The sequence below is a fragment of the Guyanagaster necrorhizus genome (assembly GCF_019112545.1).
Source record: "Guyanagaster necrorhizus MCA 3950 unplaced genomic scaffold BT62scaffold_9, whole genome shotgun sequence".
NCBI classification, from domain to species: domain Eukaryota; kingdom Fungi; phylum Basidiomycota; class Agaricomycetes; order Agaricales; family Physalacriaceae; genus Guyanagaster; species Guyanagaster necrorhizus.
In genome coordinates this window covers 295,443-315,572 of record NW_025064888.1, presented here as the reverse complement: position 1 = coordinate 315,572, position 20,130 = coordinate 295,443, and the positions used below count along the sequence as shown (strand labels likewise).

At 48.5% G+C, this 20,130-nt stretch overlaps 9 protein-coding genes across 9 annotated transcripts; 6 read left to right on the top strand and 3 right to left on the bottom strand.

Moving 5' to 3' along the window:
- The first annotated feature begins 237 nt into the window (after window positions 1–237).
- On the top strand, window positions 238–3,233 carry BT62DRAFT_930542 (cleft lip and palate transmembrane 1). The gene is made up of 16 exons (XM_043185951.1): window positions 238–346; window positions 398–431; window positions 482–792; window positions 838–952; window positions 1,000–1,118; window positions 1,166–1,238; window positions 1,292–1,336; window positions 1,387–1,669; window positions 1,721–1,795; window positions 1,977–2,100; window positions 2,148–2,263; window positions 2,518–2,668; window positions 2,718–2,759; window positions 2,806–2,876; window positions 2,932–3,010; window positions 3,060–3,233. Exons 1-16 carry the CDS (start codon window positions 254–256, stop codon window positions 3,159–3,161), a joined length of 1,833 nt encoding a protein of 610 aa, XP_043041033.1. The 5' UTR covers window positions 238–253; the 3' UTR covers window positions 3,162–3,233.
- A 100-nt stretch (window positions 3,234–3,333) lies between these two features.
- Window positions 3,334–6,043, top strand: BT62DRAFT_993219 (uncharacterized protein). Its single transcript, XM_043190390.1, has 5 exons — window positions 3,334–3,538; window positions 3,591–3,851; window positions 3,957–4,953; window positions 5,004–5,654; window positions 5,708–6,043. Exons 1-5 carry the CDS (start codon window positions 3,380–3,382, stop codon window positions 5,830–5,832), a joined length of 2,193 nt encoding a protein of 730 aa, XP_043041032.1. The 5' UTR covers window positions 3,334–3,379; the 3' UTR covers window positions 5,833–6,043.
- On the bottom strand, window positions 6,005–7,371 carry BT62DRAFT_930541 (DUF962-domain-containing protein). Its single transcript, XM_043185950.1, has 5 exons — window positions 6,932–7,371; window positions 6,811–6,887; window positions 6,605–6,758; window positions 6,374–6,548; window positions 6,005–6,318 (listed from the first exon to the last, which is right to left on the bottom strand). The coding sequence occupies exons 1-5, from the start codon at window positions 6,962–6,964 to the stop codon at window positions 6,143–6,145; spliced, it is 615 nt and encodes a 204-aa protein (XP_043041031.1). The 5' UTR covers window positions 6,965–7,371; the 3' UTR covers window positions 6,005–6,142.
- A 1,054-nt stretch (window positions 7,372–8,425) lies between these two features.
- On the top strand, window positions 8,426–10,877 carry BT62DRAFT_986365 (uncharacterized protein). The gene is made up of 3 exons (XM_043190000.1): window positions 8,426–8,604; window positions 8,661–8,774; window positions 8,833–10,877. Exons 1-3 carry the CDS (start codon window positions 8,458–8,460, stop codon window positions 10,711–10,713), a joined length of 2,142 nt encoding a protein of 713 aa, XP_043041030.1. The 5' UTR covers window positions 8,426–8,457; the 3' UTR covers window positions 10,714–10,877.
- Window positions 10,878–10,930: 53 nt separating this feature from the next.
- On the bottom strand, window positions 10,931–14,496 carry BT62DRAFT_892072 (uncharacterized protein; the record flags this gene model as incomplete). Its single annotated transcript, XM_043183093.1, has 6 exons — window positions 10,931–10,962; window positions 11,017–13,018; window positions 13,076–13,648; window positions 13,699–13,779; window positions 13,830–14,273; window positions 14,320–14,496. 6 exons carry the CDS (start codon window positions 14,494–14,496, stop codon window positions 10,931–10,933), a joined length of 3,309 nt encoding a protein of 1,102 aa, XP_043041029.1.
- A 326-nt stretch (window positions 14,497–14,822) lies between these two features.
- Window positions 14,823–15,973, top strand: BT62DRAFT_1074915 (Orm1 type endoplasmic reticulum protein; the record flags this gene model as incomplete). Its single annotated transcript, XM_043179062.1, has 5 exons — window positions 14,823–15,006; window positions 15,056–15,168; window positions 15,218–15,372; window positions 15,427–15,523; window positions 15,587–15,973. 5 exons carry the CDS (start codon window positions 14,823–14,825, stop codon window positions 15,728–15,730), a joined length of 693 nt encoding a protein of 230 aa, XP_043041028.1. The 3' UTR covers window positions 15,731–15,973.
- On the bottom strand, window positions 15,888–17,352 carry BT62DRAFT_891456 (NAD-P-binding protein; the record flags this gene model as incomplete). Its single annotated transcript, XM_043183069.1, has 7 exons — window positions 15,888–16,088; window positions 16,143–16,461; window positions 16,511–16,729; window positions 16,777–16,841; window positions 16,895–16,912; window positions 16,965–16,994; window positions 17,044–17,352. 7 exons carry the CDS (start codon window positions 17,350–17,352, stop codon window positions 15,888–15,890), a joined length of 1,161 nt encoding a protein of 386 aa, XP_043041027.1.
- Window positions 17,353–18,425: 1,073 nt separating this feature from the next.
- BT62DRAFT_779428 (uncharacterized protein) lies at window positions 18,426–19,376 on the top strand. The gene is made up of 2 exons (XM_043182256.1): window positions 18,426–18,549; window positions 18,600–19,376. Exon 2 carries the CDS (start codon window positions 18,763–18,765, stop codon window positions 19,240–19,242), a length of 480 nt encoding a protein of 159 aa, XP_043041026.1. The 5' UTR covers window positions 18,426–18,549; window positions 18,600–18,762; the 3' UTR covers window positions 19,243–19,376.
- Window positions 19,377–19,510: 134 nt separating this feature from the next.
- On the top strand, window positions 19,511–19,971 carry BT62DRAFT_1004269 (uncharacterized protein; the record flags this gene model as incomplete). Its single annotated transcript, XM_043177017.1, has 2 exons — window positions 19,511–19,789; window positions 19,846–19,971. The coding sequence occupies 2 exons, from the start codon at window positions 19,511–19,513 to the stop codon at window positions 19,969–19,971; spliced, it is 405 nt and encodes a 134-aa protein (XP_043041025.1).
- Between the last annotated feature and the right edge of the window lie 159 nt (window positions 19,972–20,130).

Here is a 20,130-nt window from a genome sequence, read left to right as displayed (position 1 = left end):
GCAGATTCCTAACCTCTTCGCGACATCAGTGATCATTTTATGGCTGTAATATCATACACTTTACCGTTTGGATTCGAGTGCTTTTCTAAACCTTTTGAAATAGATTTATGTAGTTAAATTGCAGAAACTTTCTAATGGTAGGCTCCGATGGCGCCATACACCGTCAGTTGAGAAGCTGCGGCTAAATTGCACGGGTCGGTAAAATCGGCCCGGACTCCTTTTGTCGCCTCTTGCCCACGTACTCGAACTTGCAATGTCGACCGCGCAAGCTCCTGCGGTTGTTCCAGCCACCGGCGGCGCCCAGCAAGAAGAAACAGGCTTCCGTAAGTTCTTTGGATTCGCTCAGGTGCGCATTGAGTGATTTCTGCTCGAGCCGGTAACGAGGCCTGTTTTCCAGCAAATATTCATCTTTTGGGCTATCACGCAAATTGGTATGCAAAAAAATCATCTTGGCTGTCGGATTCCTATTTACGGACTGTAGCCACGAAGTTTTTTGCGCCAAAGACAGCTGGTCCAGATACAGCGGTATCTACTGGAGGAAAGCAGGCCGTCAATACGAATCCTGTAGATCCATGGAGTCAACTCCCAACGCATGCATCTTTGGCGTGGCCTCTCGGCGAAACATATTCCATGCACGTGTACTTTACTACGGCCCCACATACGGATGTCTTCACGAAGCAATGGCGCAACACTAACAAGGAAGACAATCTGCCACATTTCGTGTGGGATAATATCAAGTTTGGAGACTATAATGACCATCGGTCCGTGGAGTATACCATTGACTTCCCGGATGTGCGTGGCTGGCTTGGTTTTGACCTTGTCTAATCATTATCGTAGGTCGTCAAGAACAATGGCTCCCTATGGGCGGATATCTTCTTGCTGAAGAATGGGGCAACTTTGGATCCCTCGAATAGCTTTTTTGACGCGGGAAACATCCACCATGTTCGAAAACGTGCGTATGTTTGCTATGCATGAGAAATCTTAATTAAATTTTCTTAGTGCTCACGCCATATTTTCCTCGGGAAAAGGTTCGCAAGGAGAAGAACCTTTTGAGTGGCGAGACAGCTGTCGAGGAAGAGGCCGAAGAAGTGGATGTTATTGTCCCACATTGGCATAGTGTCAGTTTGAGTCTGTTCTCGCCAGCAAAACTCTCATCCCTCGGCAGAACATAACCCTTGCTCTCATTTCGGATCCCGCTGTTCTTCCTTACTCTTCGCTTCCCCCACCAATTCTTGAGCGTAAGTTATATCATCTTTTGGTTGGCTTTTAGTGACATGTAGTTGCATTTCAGACATACACCTCGTGCCCAACGTGAGAGATGAAACTGGAACAAAAGGTCAAAGCCCTTCTTCTAGTTCATATACAACGATTTCGAACCTACCTTAGGTCTCTACAAGCCCATCATTTTCCCCAATGAATTTTGGCACCTACGAAGTCACTATGTTGAGGTGAACAGTAGCACCGAGGCGCTGCCAGTCCAAGTTGTTTTCCAGCCTATGTCGTACATGAAATTCCAGCTATTCGCCACTATGACGCAGGGATTCAAGGACGCTGAGAAGCAACAAGGTACATCGGCCAGCGCGGAAATCGACGAAATCAAGCGAATGTTGCTAGAGACAAATCCTTGGTTCCTCGGATTGACCGGCCTAGTCAGCGTGCTTCATGTACTGTGGGTGTTCCCCTTTCTTGAGGCTTATGGCGCGATTCCTGATTAGTGCAGATTCGAGATGCTTGCCTTCAAATCCGACGTTTCTCATTGGCGGCAGAAGAAGGAGATGGTTGGAGTCTCTGTTAGGTATTTCGCTTCCATCTAGACCTTCACATCTGGGCTCTGGTAGTCTTTCTTTGCGCGTGAAATCCCCCGATTTACATCGTCTGCGATGATGAGCTTATCATTTGGATAGCTCCGCAGGCTTCCGCGAGAAGCTTTGGTCGTCCAGAGTGAAGTTTGATGCAGGGTACTGACTCCTGCCTAGAACTATTGTCACGAACGTCTTTGTCCAAATTGTCATCTTGTTATACCTCATCGACAACAACGAGAACACCAGCTGGATGATTCTCTTTGGTTCCGGTATGGGTGTGCTGATCGAAGCTTGGAAGGTGAGATATAGAGTGTTTTATCAACAAACTCTGACGCCTTCGTACAGATAACAAAAGCCGTGGATATATCTTTAGTATCCGCCCCAACAGGTTCCTTGATCCCATACAAGCTCGATATCAAAGACAAGCATGTTCTCAGCGAAGATGAGAAGAAGACTCAAGAGTGAGAAGTTTTTTTGATTTCGGAAACATCTTAATTGCCTTATACCCGATGCACCTTTGCGGCCGGTGTCCTATTTGAGATCGATCATGACGGGTCCTGCCTTTTTATTTGGGTTTCCTAGCCGGCAGTCGAGTTGTTGAAGTGATGATGCAGATTGAAAAGGCAGGATGTGTTGGCGATCAGCCGCGGTGTTAACGCCTTGCGCCACTCTTTCCCATATCTAATGCTAAATTGTCTGCTCACTTGTTCTGCAGGTACGATAAATTGGCGTTTCGTTATGTCTCATATGCAGCGATTCCGCTTCTCGCTGCGTACACCGTGTACTCCCTGGTCTACAACACGCACAAAGGATGGTACAGCTTTGTCATTTCGACCCTGACGTCCTTCGTGTACATGTTCGGATTCGTATGTAACGGATGCTCTGATGCTTTTACACTTTTGACTCCCTCGGCAGGCTCAACTGGTCCCTCAGCTGATTATCAACTACAAACTCAAGGTGGGATCCATTCCCTGCTCACCTGCTGATGCTGACCCGCTGGTAGAGCGTTGCCCATATGCCCATGAAGTCGATGATCTATAAGACTCTTTCGACCGTCGTCGATGATCTATTTGCGTACGTCCCGAACGCCCAGGACCCGTTCTCGATGCTGATGTCCGTTTGTGGCAAGGTTTTGCATCAAGATGCCGTTTTTGCACCGGCTAGCATGTTTCCGAGACGATGTGGTATTTCTGATCTTCCTATACCAAGTGAGTCACCATCTGACCGGCGACTTGGGGGACTGAACTCTATTTCCAGCGGTGGATATACCGAATTGATCCCAAGCGAGTGAATGAATATGGGCAGGTCATGGTCGAGGAGGCGGATGCAGCGAGCAAGGAGTCGAAGAAAACTCGCTAGACTGATTGAAGGCGGTCTGTTATATACTTAATAGTTGTGTAAATAGAGAAGCGAACACGACGTACTCGGAGCTATCATCAGTAGCGTAGCCTGAGAGCTGTGCAATATGACTCGGCGAAGAGCGAGGCCGTGACCCGTTATATCCACGATTCAAACCAAATCAGTCCGTTGTTGACGCCCACCTTCATCCACCTCGCGCTTCTCCGCTGTATCCTGCGATGGCGGCAGAGACTTCGCGCAAGAAAAAATCCCGTTTCGCTTGCAAATGTCTCAATGTACAAATCAAGGCTTCGAAACCGGTCGGGCCAGTGCCTGCGGAGCTTGCGACGGAGCCAGGATTTGCCCAAGTGTATGTGAAGCACGACGGGATTTCGGCGGTAAGCTCGCTGTTCCTGTGGAACTGGCCGTCGTTCACGCTACTTGTCGCAGGCGCACCCGCAACTGACGTTGAGGATCCGTTCTCGTGGCACACCAATTGAGGGATCGTCGCGGTTCGCTCAATTCATGTCTTTGGGCTGCCTCGTTTGCCGGACACTTGTATATCGTGCCTTTACTTCTGCTCCGTTGCTGATGAACTCGTATGCAAACTTGGCCACTCGAGAAGGGCCTGTTATACCAAAGTCGGGATGGGTGGAGGATGATGTGCTCAGGACGCCGTCAGGATGGATCGAAGTCTTTGAAGGAGCACTGGTGAGTCTCATTCTTGGGCGCATTTTGTTTGCCTTGTCTGCAGGCGCCACGCGTCTTTTTTTTTTTCGCGGTGGCGTACTAGAGCTGACTTCTTCCTAATTGTAGACCGAAGCTGACATATCGCTCCAAGAAGAGTCGCCGCAGTATTCTCCTCTATTCTCTCTTGTTCTTCCCCCCATTGTCGCGCCGTCGTTCCCAAAGTCTCCAACCCTGTCACCACCGCCAACAGGTCTTCATTATCTCAAAGACTTGGAGCCGATGTATTCCTCAAATCCTGCTACTTCCGATCCTGTCTTCCTTCGCCTCTCAAATATAGCCGCCACTCAGTCTGAACAGCTCCGACTAAAGGCAGAGCAAGATGTCAATGAGATCGTCAATGTCAAGATCGCACAGTTGCTTCAAGCCGAAGATGAACTCAAGGCGCAAGTCCAGGTTCTCGTAGACACATATAGAGAAGGTTTACGTGTTGCGGAAGAAGAAGGTAACCCAAAGTCACCCACACTTCGGTCGTGGAAAGAGGCAAGCTCCGGTGATTCCAACGGAGCTACTGTTTCTGTACGAGACTTTGTTCCTGTGGAAGTACCTGCAACAAGTACCTCGCGGTCACCACCCGCTCCTCGTGTTTCGACGCTTTCGGCATCTCTTGCCACTTCGTCATTTCACCACCCCCGGGCAATCAAGGATCAGGCTCCCCATGACGGACTCCCTTCGTCTATCGGGTCTTCAATCACTCTCACGTCCGAGAAATCCCACCTGCATAATGAAGAAGGCGTCACAGTGCTCCAATTTCGCAGAAATCTTGATGATGGTCTCAACACCGCAGCCAGCTACAGGTATTTTGTTAATCTTGAAGAGGAAATGGCGCGACATCGCAAGGAAACCGGCAAGCAGCCGCAAAGCACAAGTGATAGTGCACAGGTTGCACCCGGCGATCCCGAAGCTTCGCGGTCGACGCCCAGTTCCAAAGGTAAAGAACGGGAGTCTCCAGGTGGTGGAGAACGACCACCATCATTAAAGCCTAAGCGAAGGGTGACTTTTGATGTCCAATCGGAGGAGAGATCTAGTGCGACCGGGGATGCCCCTCAATCTCACGCCAATACAGGTTTGTGGATCTCCATATGTCATGGCGCCTACTGCTAATGTCTTATCTAGATATGGTCTTCGACCTTGAAGAGGAAGAAGGAGGAGAACGTCCTGTCGAAGTGAGGCCTGTACTGCCTTTGATTGAACAAACCGCGCCTGCTCGACCAAACCGACCCCGTTCACACAGACAACAGCCTGAGATAGCCAGTTCGTTGTCATCATTCCGGCCTTTATCTCTACTATCTTCCTCTCACCGCGGGTCTCCCAACGGCCTATCTTCATCCCCCCTTGCCTCGTCTAGCACGTCGAGAGTAGAACGGCCGTCACCACTTCGGACGGCAATGTCGTTACCTGACGAGGATCCGTCCGTCGCACGTGAATCTGCTAGTTCGCCGAGGCGGTCAGCCCTGTCGTCACGGAAAGTATCTGAAATACGGGAGGTACCTCACGACAATGCCATTGACATCATTCGACACACAACTATTGAAGGTAGTCTTCAAGAGCAGATGGACGGGCACCAACAGCGACACGATGAAGAGATAATGCGGCTTTTGGCGGCTGGGACACCTAGTCATCGCGCAGCGTGGAGTAACGGTGGAAAGGCTTGGGGGCAATTCTTGCATCGTGGACGAGAGCGAATGTTTGATTCAGATGCCCTGGCGGAAGACGATTATGAAGTTGATAAGAGGCGCGAGCATATCAATGACCACTATGAAGAAGGTAATTTCTGGTGCATTCTCTATTGTTTTCTCATTGGCTGACTTGATGATCAGTATTGGATGCAACGCGAAATGGCGTACCGGGCTCGTTACCCGTTCGAATAAAACCTCTCGTGAAACCGCGAGAGGTTCTCAGCTTGGCATCATATAAGCCTCAAATGATTGGCGCTAGGGAATGATATGGATGTCCCCTTCCTTTTTTTTTTGGTTCAGCTATCCTCGCTTTCTTTGCACGTTTTGAACACATACTGAAAGGGCAGAGGTATTGCATATACAATCTAATCGTCTAATATACCACTGTAATAATCACTGTATATGTAGAGGCTATGAGTACCATTACCGGCCCGATTGCTCTGCCACCGAATTATAATAATTGCGGACTTGCGAGATATCAAAAATACTTGAAGTATAATAAGATTCAAAATAAGTTTACATGTACAAAAATAAGTTCATGAGTGTACAATGTTATGTACCACATTCAGTTCTTTCTTACGAGTGGTCATCCGCTACGGTTTGACTGGCAGAGCGCGTTTTAGCACCCTCCGCCTTTCTCAACTTGGCGACTTCCTTGCCGATATCGTTAGTGATGATTTTGTGCAGTTCGGGATTGTATCCTAGTTTGTAGAGGATCTCCAGATGTACGAAGAAAGGAGCGAGAACGGCAGCTGGCATAAAGATATCTAGTCATCCATTATAGCCAAGCAAAATAAAAAGACATACCACCCAAAAGGTTATCCAGGAGCGCAGGAGCGCGTTTTTCCGCGACACCATGCCCGAGGAACTGGGCGATCCAGCAGAGCACATGTAAAGTCAAAGCGATAGCCATATGATCTGGTCGCTCGGAGAATTTCATGGCTGACAAAAAACAAAGCGTCATTTGAGGGGTGTATATGAACTGTTGGAAGCACGATATGACTAAGGATACAGAAGTGGCGAGAATATCGGGCGCACCGCAGCCGTGGGTTCCAGGATGTAGTAGTAGAGCAAGTTCACGACAGCCCAGATGGTGGAGAAGTTGAGATCGAATGCGAGGTATTTGTTGATCGCGAAGTGGATGTTGGGCAGCCATGTCGGTAGGACGTGGGTGCCCATGACTAGACCAGTCCTGTGGAGTGATTCTATGGGCTGAGAAGACGGGATAAACGCGGCGTACTTACCACAAAATCATCGGCACGCATATTATATGAATCGTGACATTGACGGGATTAGTGTGGTAGGAGCCGTAGAACGTGAACTGAAGATGGTAAGACAACGAACAATGAGGGGGAGGATGCTTACTTGTTTCCTAATATTAAACAATGCAGAGACCATGATGGCGGTAGTCAGGGAAGGGAGGCGGAGGAACTTGCTTGTGCTGTGTGGATGGGACCTTTTATCTCCCGGGTCGGGTCTGGACCGTTACCTGCCTCCCATTCATAACTCACGAGGTTTCGGAAATCGCCTAGAATAATGTGGGTTTCCTAGCTAGATAATATACATGAAGTGCTTGATCAGAAGGTCACCGAGTCCAGGAATTCAGGAGCAGATTGCTCTGTTGTCATAACGGGTAATGAGAAACGAAGGCTCGGATGCTATCGCCAAAGGAATCATGACGAAAGGTCCAAGAAGGGATCGAAAGACCTTTGAGTCACCGGATTTCATCTAGGAGAAACGCTTTCGGGCATCGGAATCTGACTGTAGCAGCTGACATGGTTGGCCTAATAGTAGTACTAGTTTCGCCATGCCAGTGCTTAGAAAATTGAATACTGCCATAATCAACGGCGCGGCGCACGTGGCGTTTGTCCGTGGGCCACGTTAACTATGGCAACGTCAGGTAACAGAGTGGATGTAGGGCTTCAGATCGAGGTGATAAGGGAGGATGAAAGCAAGCAGGGAGGACGCTACGGTACTGAATATACCGCGACAAGCCGTGGTAAACTAACAAGCCTTGAACCATCAACGTTATTCGGCTTAACAGCCAAGTTGAAAGGGCGTAGAACGAGATGCTTAATTTTATAGCGTCTACTTCAAGGTGGTATTATACAGTTGATATACAAAAAAGAGGACCGCATTCGAGTATCAGCCGGATCCTGGTCCTTACCATCAGAGCTGCTCAAGAGTTGCCTTGACCTGAAAAACTAGTAAGACTTGGGCAAGATATGAAGCGGAAAGTGGACATTCTTGCACCGTAGAAGGTACGAGTTGGTAAATGGCCCTTTCTCATCTACTGGGACGATGGAATGTATGGCAGTGCTAGACGGAAGTTTTTTCACAGGCCAGGTTCAATGTGACGATATCACACGGTTTGGGTACGAGCAGTGGGAAAAGCTGGAGGAAGACACAGGGCACCGGATCTTACAGGACATTCCTAGCCAATGGGCAAGGGTGGTAAGTATTAAAGGATAACAAACGGAAGAAAGCGGGCGCAAAGCGGAACAGTAGATCAGTTCAAATAATTATGCCAGGGGTAAATATGGGGGGATTCAATTTTGACCAAGTCCCGAGATCCAGTCGAGAAGCCCAGTCCACAGAGTCTTTGATGGTAAAAAATGTAGTAGACCAGCAGACGGTACTAGTGAGAAAATGCACCAGACTATAGTGATTCTTTGATACGCTTTCCGGCCTAGAAGAGACTAGAAGAAGTATCCTAAATTATGACCTGGAAAATGAAGCCGCGAAGAATATTAACTTAGCAGTAACAGAGGACGGCGTCGTCGGTGTGACGCAAACCGGAAGATGCCGATTAGCATCATGACGAAAAGCCGGAAAAAGATGCCGCAGGTAAAGCAAGCAGCTATTCGTCCCTATTTGCCTCCTGCAATGTCATGTCTTTCACCTTCAACTGGCCTCGGTTTTCGGACCAGTTCCACTACGATGCCATCCAGATGCTCAACAATGCTCTCAACAAAGGCGACAAGCCCCCCATCATAGCTGACAAGATAGAGGTCGTCGAGTTGGAAATGGGCACCGAGGTACTTGCTTTGCCGTTCCGTAATACTTCATCTCGAGCCTCATGTTCAATGAAAAGCCGCCAGAGCTCGAGATACGAGAGATTGGAGAGCTAACCATGGATCAGTTTCGTGGTATTTTTCGAATGTCTTACGCGGGGGATGCACATTTGGTACTCAAGACCAAAGTGCAGGTGCGTGTTGAATATCTGCTACCAATTTTCTCTTTTAATTCCTTTTTATAAATGTCAGGCAAATCCTCTGAATCACAAACAACCCGATATTCATCTCATGGCCGGAACCAAAGGCATGCTGGCTGCCAAACAGCCGCTCGTCGTACCGATGCTTCTACGCCTTTCCCAGTTCAAATTGCGATCAATAGTCGTCCTTGTCGTGTCCAAGCAGAAGGGTATTACTCTGGTATTTAAAACCGACCCTCTTCAAAGCGTGGACATCAATAGCACCTTCGACTCGATAGCCGTCATCCAGAAATTCATTCAGAGGGAGATCGAAGGACAGCTCCGCCAAATGTTCCGTGAAGATCTCCCTGGCATCATTCATCGGCTAAGCCAACAGTGGATAAAAGCCAAAGTGGAAGCGCCTTATCTTGCCAAGAAACCTATTCTTCGCCCTGTTCCATACCCTCCATCCGAGCCCCAGCTAGCTCCCCTTTCATTCAAGAATGTAGCTGAGGTACCGAGTGCTGAACAGAGACTTCCTGAACATCAGTATCACGGTTCCCATTCTTCCCCTCGTAACCGACGTCTTCCTTCATCTTACGCGCCCTCTGTTGCCACTGAAAGTCGTCGAGCTGCTACTACCCGATCAACGCATTCGTCACCCCCTGCACCTCGCGCTGAGGACACATCCAGTAGTACCTTCCCCGATCTCGAAAATTTCGATCCCACATACGGTTTACGGCCTGAGGGAGTCCCTACAAAAAGCGTATTTAACGGTTTCAGCAGCCTCTTTATGCCTAATCGTGGACTCGCGGACTTGGCGGAAGAAGAAAGCGAGGTCGGTGACTATGACGATGAATCTACATCGTATGACCTTGTTGACTGGGATGATGACATTGAACACACCACCCCCCCGAACAGTGACGTGAACGAAGGAAGGGAGAACCCAGTGACAGAGTACGAGACCATTCCTGCTGTAGGTGGTGGAATGATCACTCGGCCCCGGATATACCATTCCCAGTCCATGCTGCAGAGCCCAGGCGACGGGTCTTCGACTGCATCCGCATCCTTTTACCCACAACGAAGAGATAGTAGAATGTCGCTACGTGACTCTATAGCGACTTCTTCACGTCCAGGGTTTGCATCGCCAGGCTTCCTTTCTCCAAGTTTCCTACCAGGTGTCCGACGGGCAAACTCCTTGACAAATCCTTACTTCAGTGATTATCAATTGAGCAGTCGTTCTTTGACCGGCTTGGGTCTCAGCTCCCTCAGGTCGTCACCAACGCCAACAACTGCGTCTCTCCGCATTCCACACCAACGGCCGACAACCCCCGAAAGTCCCGACACCCCATCTTCCACACAGGCCATACCCACTCCACCTGCTCCCCCCTCAGAACGATATCGACGCTTTTCAGTGTCATCCTCACCCACGATGGACAGTGCTTTTCTTCCTAGTGGTTCTCATCCAACATATACCACAATGTTATCTGATTTAGAGTCATCTCCCAAAATAATAATTCGACCCTCTCTACTGAATAACACTATCAGCCATTTCTCTACGCTGAGCCATTCCAACCACACGTTATCTCCATACACCCGCTCCTTGCAGCACTTCACCGTTCGCAGCGGTCCCCCTCGGTACGGAGAGGGCGCGTCCCTGGGGCCAGAGAGACAGCCTGTTAAAGCGAAGAGAAAACGAACTTATCACATAGGCAGCGGACCCAAACCTCCTCCCGAGTCAGAGCCAGAGCCAGAGCCTCCCGCACCAATCCTGACTAACCCCCCTCCCGACCTAGATTCCTCCCGACCACCATCAGAATTCGATCTTGCCGACATGGACCGGTATTTTCGCTCTTATGATGATCTAAATCAGAATCAGATAATTCCCAACGGATCACCAAACCTGCATCCAAATCACGTTCGCCTGCGACGATCCTATTTGCACCCTGAATAAAATAATATCTTTTTTTTTCATTTTTCTTTGCATTTGTCGTCTCTTACCCACTACCCTTCCTCATTCCCACGGTACCGTTGTATGTATCACTATTGTTATTGTGTATGAAGACCCGGTTGAAAGGGCTCCGACAGTTGCATCGAGGGAGCCGGCGAGGCAAATTCAAAATCCTGCATAAAACGCCACAATTTTGAGGTTGTGACTTTTTAGTCAGTAATCAGGTCGAATGGCCACGAAGACCCACATCGACTGCGATCAAAAATTTAGTGTAAACGTAATATTGTTTGATTAATGAAGACTTACCGTGCGTACTAGGCAGTCGGCTTGTGTTCTGCCTTGCTGAGGGTACTTGTCGTAATTCACGAAAGTCGTTGTTAGCATATGTTTTCGTGAGTGTCGTCGCTAATGGCGAGTGCAGAACGGCATTGGGAGGTGATATGACAAGTCCTAACATGTCTTGGACATTTGTGCCTTTGGGAGTTGAAGGTGGTTCCTCAACGATCGTTGACTGGAAGAGTGCACGTATCTCTGGAATGGAGAGCTCCACATTGATGTCAAGGTCGATGCTCGGTGGGACGATAACTTCATCTTCATCAAAGGTTATCTGAGATCGCAGACCTGCCAAGAACTCGACCTTATCTGCTGGACTCTTTTCTACCACACGCTCATGCAACGACCAAAATTCATCCGGCGTGATCCCTAATAGTATAGTGAAGCTCTTGTCCTCCTGCAGCAACATCCACTCTAGCGTGGCTATCAATGATTCGACAACATCGACGCTAAGCACCTCGGTGCTTGCCAAAGCCAATATACTCTGACCTAACTCTTGGCGAAGAGGCCCCGCATACATTGCGACGGAAGGAAGGCTCTTCAAGATCTCGAGAGACAGCGACCATTGTTTTGGCGTATCGTGCTGTGTCCTCACAAGACCAAGAAGAACCGGGAACATGATGCCAGTGAGTTCGGTATGTGTCGCTAGCGAGCAAACAAGCGCCGTTAGAGAAGACGAAGTGAATTGGCCATCGAGCAATGCCATGATACACTCCTTCAGAGTGTCACAAACATCCGGGACTTCGGAAACGGTTGTAACGAACCAACTTTGCGAGGTTTTCTCCAGTTCGACGAGAACTTGAAGAGACATATTAGCCTGACATCGCCGAGCAACAGTGGCGGGCGTGTCCTCGGTGAGTCTCAGCATCGTCACCGTCTGGAGCAAAACTTTCAACTCCTCGATCAAAAGCCATTCTGCAATACCAATGAAGCCGTCATCCAACGCGATGATCCGCCCGATTAGAAGTGCTTTCTTCTGGACGTCTAGTAAATGCAGGAAGTCCTTAATCTCTGGTAGAAGGGGCGGAAGAACCGTTGAAACCCAAGTATCATTCTCACCCTGTGCTTGAGGGAGAACGTGGTCGAGTATAAGAGTAAACACTTGTGTCAAATGAGATAATGGATCACGACCGCTGCTGCGATCGCCATGCTCAAGCAAAGCTTGGAAGACAATCCGGCTCGTGGGTTTGCCTGTCTCGGTGAGAAGGTCGGGCTGGGAGACTTCGCATATAAGGGCTATACACGTTTGTCGAGCTATTTGCGCAGACGCAGACGCAGAACTGGTTTGATCGTACAAGGTCTTTGCTGCTTCGGAACAAGCGAAAATGTCCGCTAACGTAACACTGAAGCAACGCAACGGACGCGGAGTCAAAGGGAAGGAGGGGCAGAGAAGTAAGATCAGACGGAGAAGGTCATTAGCGGTATGGAACAATTGTTCAATAAGTTCCTGATTCATCAGAGCAGGAGGAGAAGACGTGATTACGAAATGTTCATTTAGATCCCCTGAAACTCCTGTCAAGACCGATAGAAGCTGGGGAACAAGCCCAACGGAATGCTCATCCCAGATGGTTTCCAAGACGTTGAATTCGCCGGCATGGGCTTCGTTTTCGGTCCGAAGTTCCCTTTCAACAATTGCTAGTGACACTCGAATCGTACGGAGCCTGCGCAAAGAGAGGGGATGATCACTGGAAAACGCGAGCTCCTCGATGGCTGCGGGGAGACCGTCCGTGGCAACCAAAGCAGCTTTCCGCAAAGACAACCTTTGGTTCTCAGATATGAAGGAAAGCGGGGGAACGAGATCAAGCACGGTCTCGGCAAAGTCAGAATGAAGAAGAGCTTGGGGATCTTTCGCTATTTCGATGATGATCTGCTCCGCCAGGGAGTAAGACTTTTTGGGTGGCTCCCCGTCTTCGTTTACAGCGATCCATTTCAGGCGCCGCGAGAATTGACGAACAAGCAATAGACGGTTCACAATCTAGATAGATACTTGTGGGTCAGATACACGCTAGTGCCGTGATGAGATGGCCTTTACCTCTCGATAGCCTTCAACGCCTTGCCACATCAAAATGATTGCCAAAGCACGCTCTCTGCATGCTTCAGCTCCAGTGCTATCGGACCAAGCCCATGCCGCAAAGACGGCGGCAATACCGATAAATGCCCTCACAAAACGAATAAATTCATCATGCTCGATTGAAGTAGAAGGGACTCGTGGAGGAGGAAGTTGTGTAGATGAGACAGAATTCTCAGATAACTTCGTTACCAAATCTTCGTGAAACGTCATAGTTTCTAGCCATGTCCCCATTGACTGTTCTTCGTTTCCGATGTCATTCAACGTCTTCATGCTTGTCTCAAAATCAGCATTGGAATTTGAAAGCGCATCCTCAAAGACGCCCCATCCCTTGATTCTATCCGCAAGACGGTCCGCGGCCAGTTTGGACGACCGGTCTGAAATCGGATTATCTTGGATGTCTTGGAGTACGTTAAGGAAAGCCTCAGCACTAAAATGCCGAGCAAAATCAGCATTGGCGACGGCATCCATCAGGTGGCAGATTGTGTCGTCATCGACGACACTGACGTCGAATACATCTGTGGGATCAATTTGTTGCTGGATGGGAGTTATTAGGTCATACTACTTCTTGCGCGAAATCAACTTACACATAGAGCCAGCCCCAATGAAGGCATCTGAGAAGCAGAGATACTGAATAGTTTAGCTATATGGTATGATTGATATACGCTCTAAAGCTGCTTGTCACAAGACAATTATCGGACAGAGCAGTCGTACATACCTTGCCACCAAGCAGGCCTGCAACTCCCTCTGAGAAGTTAGATATCAGTTCCTCCGAAGTGTTATCGCGGATAGGCGTTTCAATCATCTTCCAGGCTCTTTCGAGACTGAAGTCATTACCAATCTGCAAGTTTGTGTCATTATGATACGGGAATTTAGGATCATCCCAGTCCTCATAGGCAGGTTTCAGACAGAAAGTAAGTCGAACTACGAGGTGGAGAGGTGGCGAATCTGGAACCAGCATGAGAAGGGCCTTAGCCAGTTGCGTTGGATCCGCGGCATTGGCTGGATCAACTGACATGGGAATCGGGGCGGATGACGGTGATGGCAGAGGAGCAGGTTCATAGGTCTCTGGTGCTGGCGGTATTTCTGATACTATCTTGCCGTAAACTGCCAGAGAAAGGACTTGGAATTTGCCCTTGACGATCATAAGACGCGTTGAATACTACGGCGGTTAGTCATGTAAGCCCCAGGACAGTAGGGATATGCACCTCTGTTCCCATATCGACCGTAAAATCAACTTGTCCACCAGAGTACGCAATTGATGTTGGAACCAGCGCATTCGGAGCTCGTTGTTTTTCCTTGGACTCTCCGACCGGATGAAGAGGGTGGGCATTGAAGAAAATATCAAGATAGAATGCTTTAGGTTCCGTTTCACTAGCGGGCATCTCATTCAGCAGTCAGCATTCATGGCAATAACAGAACAACGTACGCCACGATGTCCGGGCAGTTGACAAAAGGTTGTGCGCCCGACGGAAAGACGCGAATAAACGACACGCGAACTGGCTTGTTGAAGCGTACAGCACCCAATCCAGACGGTCCCTCAGGCGATACCGAGCACCAGTGGAGGAGCTTCATGGGCGAGCAGACTTGTCGTCGTCGTCGTCTGCGCCGAGCAAATGGGGTAGAGTGTGAGAAAGTAGAATCGTGTTTCCACTTTCGGCTTCGCTGTCTTTTGATACCATCCACCATCTCCAAAAGAAAAATTGCTACCATGGGCAGTCGGACCACCTCTGTCAAATTACCAACACTCGACCTTTCCAAGCCCCCGCTTTTGAGGGGACGTGGACGCAGTGGAAGCATCGTCAAGGTCGAGCAAGTCGGCGACCGTTCCGCAGAAGACGCCCTCGACCAGAGCCTCTTCGTGAATATCAACGCCAATTGGGTCAATGCCAAGGGTGCGTCGTAGGGTGCCATTCCCATGTCAGCTCGCTGAATGACTTTCAGGTGCATGGCTCATCCACGTCGTTCTCATTTGTGCAGGCAAGGTCTTGATTGATACTATGCCTGGCATGTCCCAGCAAGTCAGCTGGACTCTAGTCAATCTTTTGTATCTGGCTGTGCGTTACCAGCACCTTGATTCATCTCCAGTTTCATAAGGTCTCTCAGCTATCATATCTAATGTTCCACTGGGTCACCGGCATGCCATTCGAAGGGGACTTGCGTGGAGGGGCATACGATGACCTAACGTTATGGGAGCAAATCGATGATGGCGCTCAATATACTCCCGCCAAGAAATGGCTGTTCTCAGTGCCAGTCGTGTTGTACGCCTTCTTTATATTCTCCGTGCCGCCGAACCTCATTGCTTACCTGTCTAGATTTCTTGCGTCAACACATTACACTAGTTATAACCCATGGCTGTTCGCCGTCAATCTTACTGCCCTCATCTTTGTCTTGATTCCCAAATTACCTCAGGTATGTCCCTGTTCTCCCGTCAACCACGTCATGTATCTAACGTCACATTCCTGGATCCTGTAGCTGCACCGTCAGCGCGTACGTTTCATGGCTGACGCATCCGGCATCGCCACCCCTGTAACACCGAGTTTTCCTCCTTCTGGAACGCAGACACCAATAGACCATGCTGCACGACTGTCTGATATCACGGATGCTCACTTTGGGTAACAATGCCGTCCGTTACGAATAACGTACCTATTGCATTCTCTTGAGCATCTTTTCGCATTGGAAGGGCATCGCTTCCGCTCTGTATAAATACTCTCGTCTCCAATCCTTAGAATATGGGAATGTTAACCCAGAAATTTCATCATACACTGTCCTGTCTTTATGGATATATAATCGTACTCGTTGTCACCACTTCCTCCTCCGAGCTTCCTCTATTGGGATGATACAGTTTTGTAATGTTGAAGTCGAAGTCTAACAAGTTTTTAGGAACACAAGGCATAGGATGGCTAGACACCACGTACAGATTTCGGAGAAGCATTAGAATCGTGACCTTGCCCACGGCAGGAATATACAGTGAGACCTTAGGGCAAGCTTTATATTGGAAAGAAACATGAGTCAGGTTGAGATGCGTTACCTTGTCCCTTACGTCCTTTTCAAAATTCTTCTCGGCAGCGATATTCAAGCAGATACAGCCATCTTTGAGCCATTCTGTGTTGACTTGATAGTCAGCATTCGGTACAGCCGAAACCACGACGTCAGAGAGGGCCAGGCACTCTTGTAAAGTGAGCACGCTAGGTTGCGCGACGTGACGCGGATAGAACCGACGCGTCCCAGTGGCGTCTGTTTGTCGCGGACGCTTGTTATATTCCTGAATAGAGTCAATATCGACGGAAAATACTCTGGCACCGTCGTTCGCCAGGAGCGCTGCTAGCGGTCGACCAACGACCTCTGATCTGCATTACTATCAGCATTTGCTTCGGAGGTCAAGGTCTGACATCTCACCGGTTAATCACGGTAATTATTCTCCCATAAGCACGATCTCCGTATGGCAGGATTCTGTTATATACCCCAACATGTTCAAGACATTTCACGATAGCGAGTGGAGTGCATGGTATGATCGATTTGACCATACCCGGAGGTGGCGTATCACCATCCGTAGTAGAAGCAGCGGCGTTGGATGGTAACGAGGACGTCAGAGTCTGAGGTGATATGAAGCGGATGCTTGCAGATAATTTAGGACTAGCCAGGGTAACGGTGATTATCCTTACTTGTGATATAAATTGTAATGGAACTTGACGTTAAGACCTTCAACGTCTTTGAATGGTGTGACAATCTGTGAAAAACAGGTTGAGATCACCGTTATCTAAGTCTTAAAGTATTGCATACCTGCTGAAGATAATGATCCTACCAGAGGCGAGTTGAAGTAAGGTAGTATCGTTCTAAATTTGCTACAAACCTGTTGGGCACCGAAGATCGGGTAGTATACCTGGGGAGGGAAATTCATTTAGAACTTTCGGAATAAGGCAAATGCATACCATGATACCATCTACTTGATCATCTTCATTCGCCTCCATTATAGCTTCCTCAACACCTTCGCCCTCTTGCAAGTCCGTCGACTCTGCGGCGCCGGTCTTCTTCAGGATGAATTCTACACCGAATTGCTCGCATTGCTTTTTGGTAAATTCTGCATACATCCTACTCGGGGCAGAGGAAGTCGCGAGGATACCCACGAGTTTCGGTTTTCGGGGTGCATGCATTAGGGAAGATATAACTTCCTCTCGGAATACCGCTGCGATGGGGTCTGCTTTGAGCAAAAGCCCTTTGCCATGTATTTGGATGGACATTAGATGTTTTAATGACGACGTTGGAGAGTAATCCCAGGCAAAATGAAAGAGAGTTTGTCGTAGTCGTTGGGACACTTCCTCCTGAACATTTTTTTTCGGCACTCGGTCCGACGAGAGAACTGCAAATTGCAAATTGACTTCGGGTCGTGCCGAAGACATGTACTTTCACCTATCCATATCTTCAATAGTTGAACGCCGGTATTCATATATGTTCTGAAATTTTCAGATACAGGGCTTGCCGTAGCATTTTAACCAGGACTGAGCTATTGACTTCGAACCACACCACGATCGAGGCCCACCAACATATGTCGCTGTAATATTGTATAGGTGGTACCCCATCTTGTGTACAGTGGTAACAAGTACATTGACCCGAGACACAAAAACAAGCCTATTATCTACACATGGGACCATATACCGGTTTTCTAAACTCTAAACTCTATGCCACATGCTCCGGGATATATGAATCCTTAAGACACACAATCGTCGGTCTTGGTGCTTGTGCTTTTGTCGGGATCACTGCCTCGAGCGCTTGCGTCCATTTTTATCGAACCAATGGCACTGTGCTAGATAAACTTGCTATATTCGTGATCGTTTGTTTTTTTAGGTATTACAACACTTGTTGTCTGGCAAGTATCTATGACAAGCACGATAGGCACAAGCTGTAGGGAACAAGAGGATTGTCGGTCGATAGGCTGTGGGTACCGAAGATGATATAGAGGAATTATCATGACATTGAGAGTACAATCAGGATACCATTGTGCTTAGCAGAAGGCTTTCACTAGTAGATGGCATACCAGGAATACAAGTCACCAGCATCTAGGCATATCAGAGGTGAGATGCTCGACATCGCTCGGTACCGGGTCTTTCCGGAAGGTAAATTCTCAGTCACATGATTGCCGCGTTTATTTAGCCATCAACATGAGCCAAATAGGTCTATTCCAGCTCAAGCGAGTCCTACGACTGTTTTTCATCAACGATCTGCAAGAGCGTCCCATTTGAGCCACTAACGCGCCTTACCCCTTTCACGCACGATGCATTCGACGCTCATTTCAAATCCACGATCCTGTTTGTAAAATGATTCCTCTCATTCTGACCGTGGCTCCGACCATTTTCTCGTTTATATGTTCTACTTTTATTATTCTTCGCATTTTTATTCCTATCTTGCCACCCCATCCGTTGAGTCGACGTGTTTCACCTGTGAGTCTTTTCCAAGACAAATCGTGGCGCCTGTCTGATTTTTTTCATAGTCTGAATTCGGTCTTCCTGGACTTTCGCTCCCTATCTCCAGCTGACAAGATGTATACATTATCTTCTGCAAAGAAGATCTGGTCATCATGTAAATCTCTGGGAGGACCATCCTGTCTGAGTATCGCTGAAGATCTGCTTGTTGGAGTGCGAGTATGATTAGCCATGACCGTAAGGCCAGCCTGTCTCCTCGTTGTCTCTGCTATCACACTACTCCACGTTCATTTGCGTGGCTCCGTTTCGTTTGGATCCAAGCATTGGATGCTCTGGGCCCTAACAGCTTCGTTTTTAATCACGTCTACTGCTGTCACTGGTGTTATATCAGGCACTGGTATTACCACTTTCTTTACGGGCCTTGCTGCCTATGCTTCCGTTGTTGCTACTATTCTCGGCACTGCAGCGTTTGGTTGTCTCATTGGAACCCTACTGATCATTAAGCGTAACCTCACTGCGATGAATGATTACGAGGATTCGTGGCCTCCTGTTCGGCAGATGGAGGAAAAATCTAGGCCATCATTCGCCACCGAGGAGATTGACGCTATTCGAGACGGAGCCTCGTGGATCACTTCTTCAGCTGGCTCCCGCCGCGGATCCATCTCTGCATTGTCTTTTTCCACTCATCACACTGGGGTCATTGCCAAATGACGGTGGCCGGCAGCCTCAAGGAGACCACAATGCTTCGGTTCCCACTAAATCATTCTTCTGGTTTGGATTTTCTACCACCAATGTCAATTCTGTTCCTCCAGCTCCACTACTTCCTTTTTCATATGGTCCCACTTCTCGACACCAGCTGGTCTTGGTGACCTGGATCCATTCAGAAGAGAAGCACCTGCCTCCTCTGCTGGATCATCCTGGTATTTGTCTGGATTCCTAAACCTCATGGTTGACCTCGTCCAATGGATCCCACACTGTGATGTCTGCTTGGTCATTCCCACCCACTGTTCATGACGATGACTCTGTGCGCAGTGGTAGTACTGTCAATTTGCATACCCAGTTGTTGCCTTTTAGTACCGCAGTATCTCGTCCTCCTACACCTGCAATATCATGTGCCCAAGTCTTGGGCGGATATAGATATACTCCCAATCATAAGGATACCGAGAAGAATCTCAGGAGTCTGGCAACGACATCCGGAAGGCTCGATATCTCCATCTATCGCGCTATCGGGTGGTCAACTATTATCTGGGTTCCCCTGGTATGGATATGTGTCTTATTGCAGGGATTGTGCTCATATGACGCTCTAGGGTCTAGCATGTCCTGATCGATGTCGTGCAAAATGGTCCCCCGTCCGTCGAAGAGTTGCCTGCAGTTGTCGTCCGACCATCATCGAATGTGGATTATCAAGCATACGAATATCGATTATCAGGGAATAATTGACCCGCTTTCGAAGGTGCTGTTTGAATTCATCTCGTTTTTCATATCGCTTTGCTTTTATGATATGTTAATATCCTCGTTAAGTTTTTGCTATTTTTCTGTCCCTTTTTTGTGAACCTGTGGTTTTGTCATGACGTCCCAATGCTCCGTATCATCTACGTA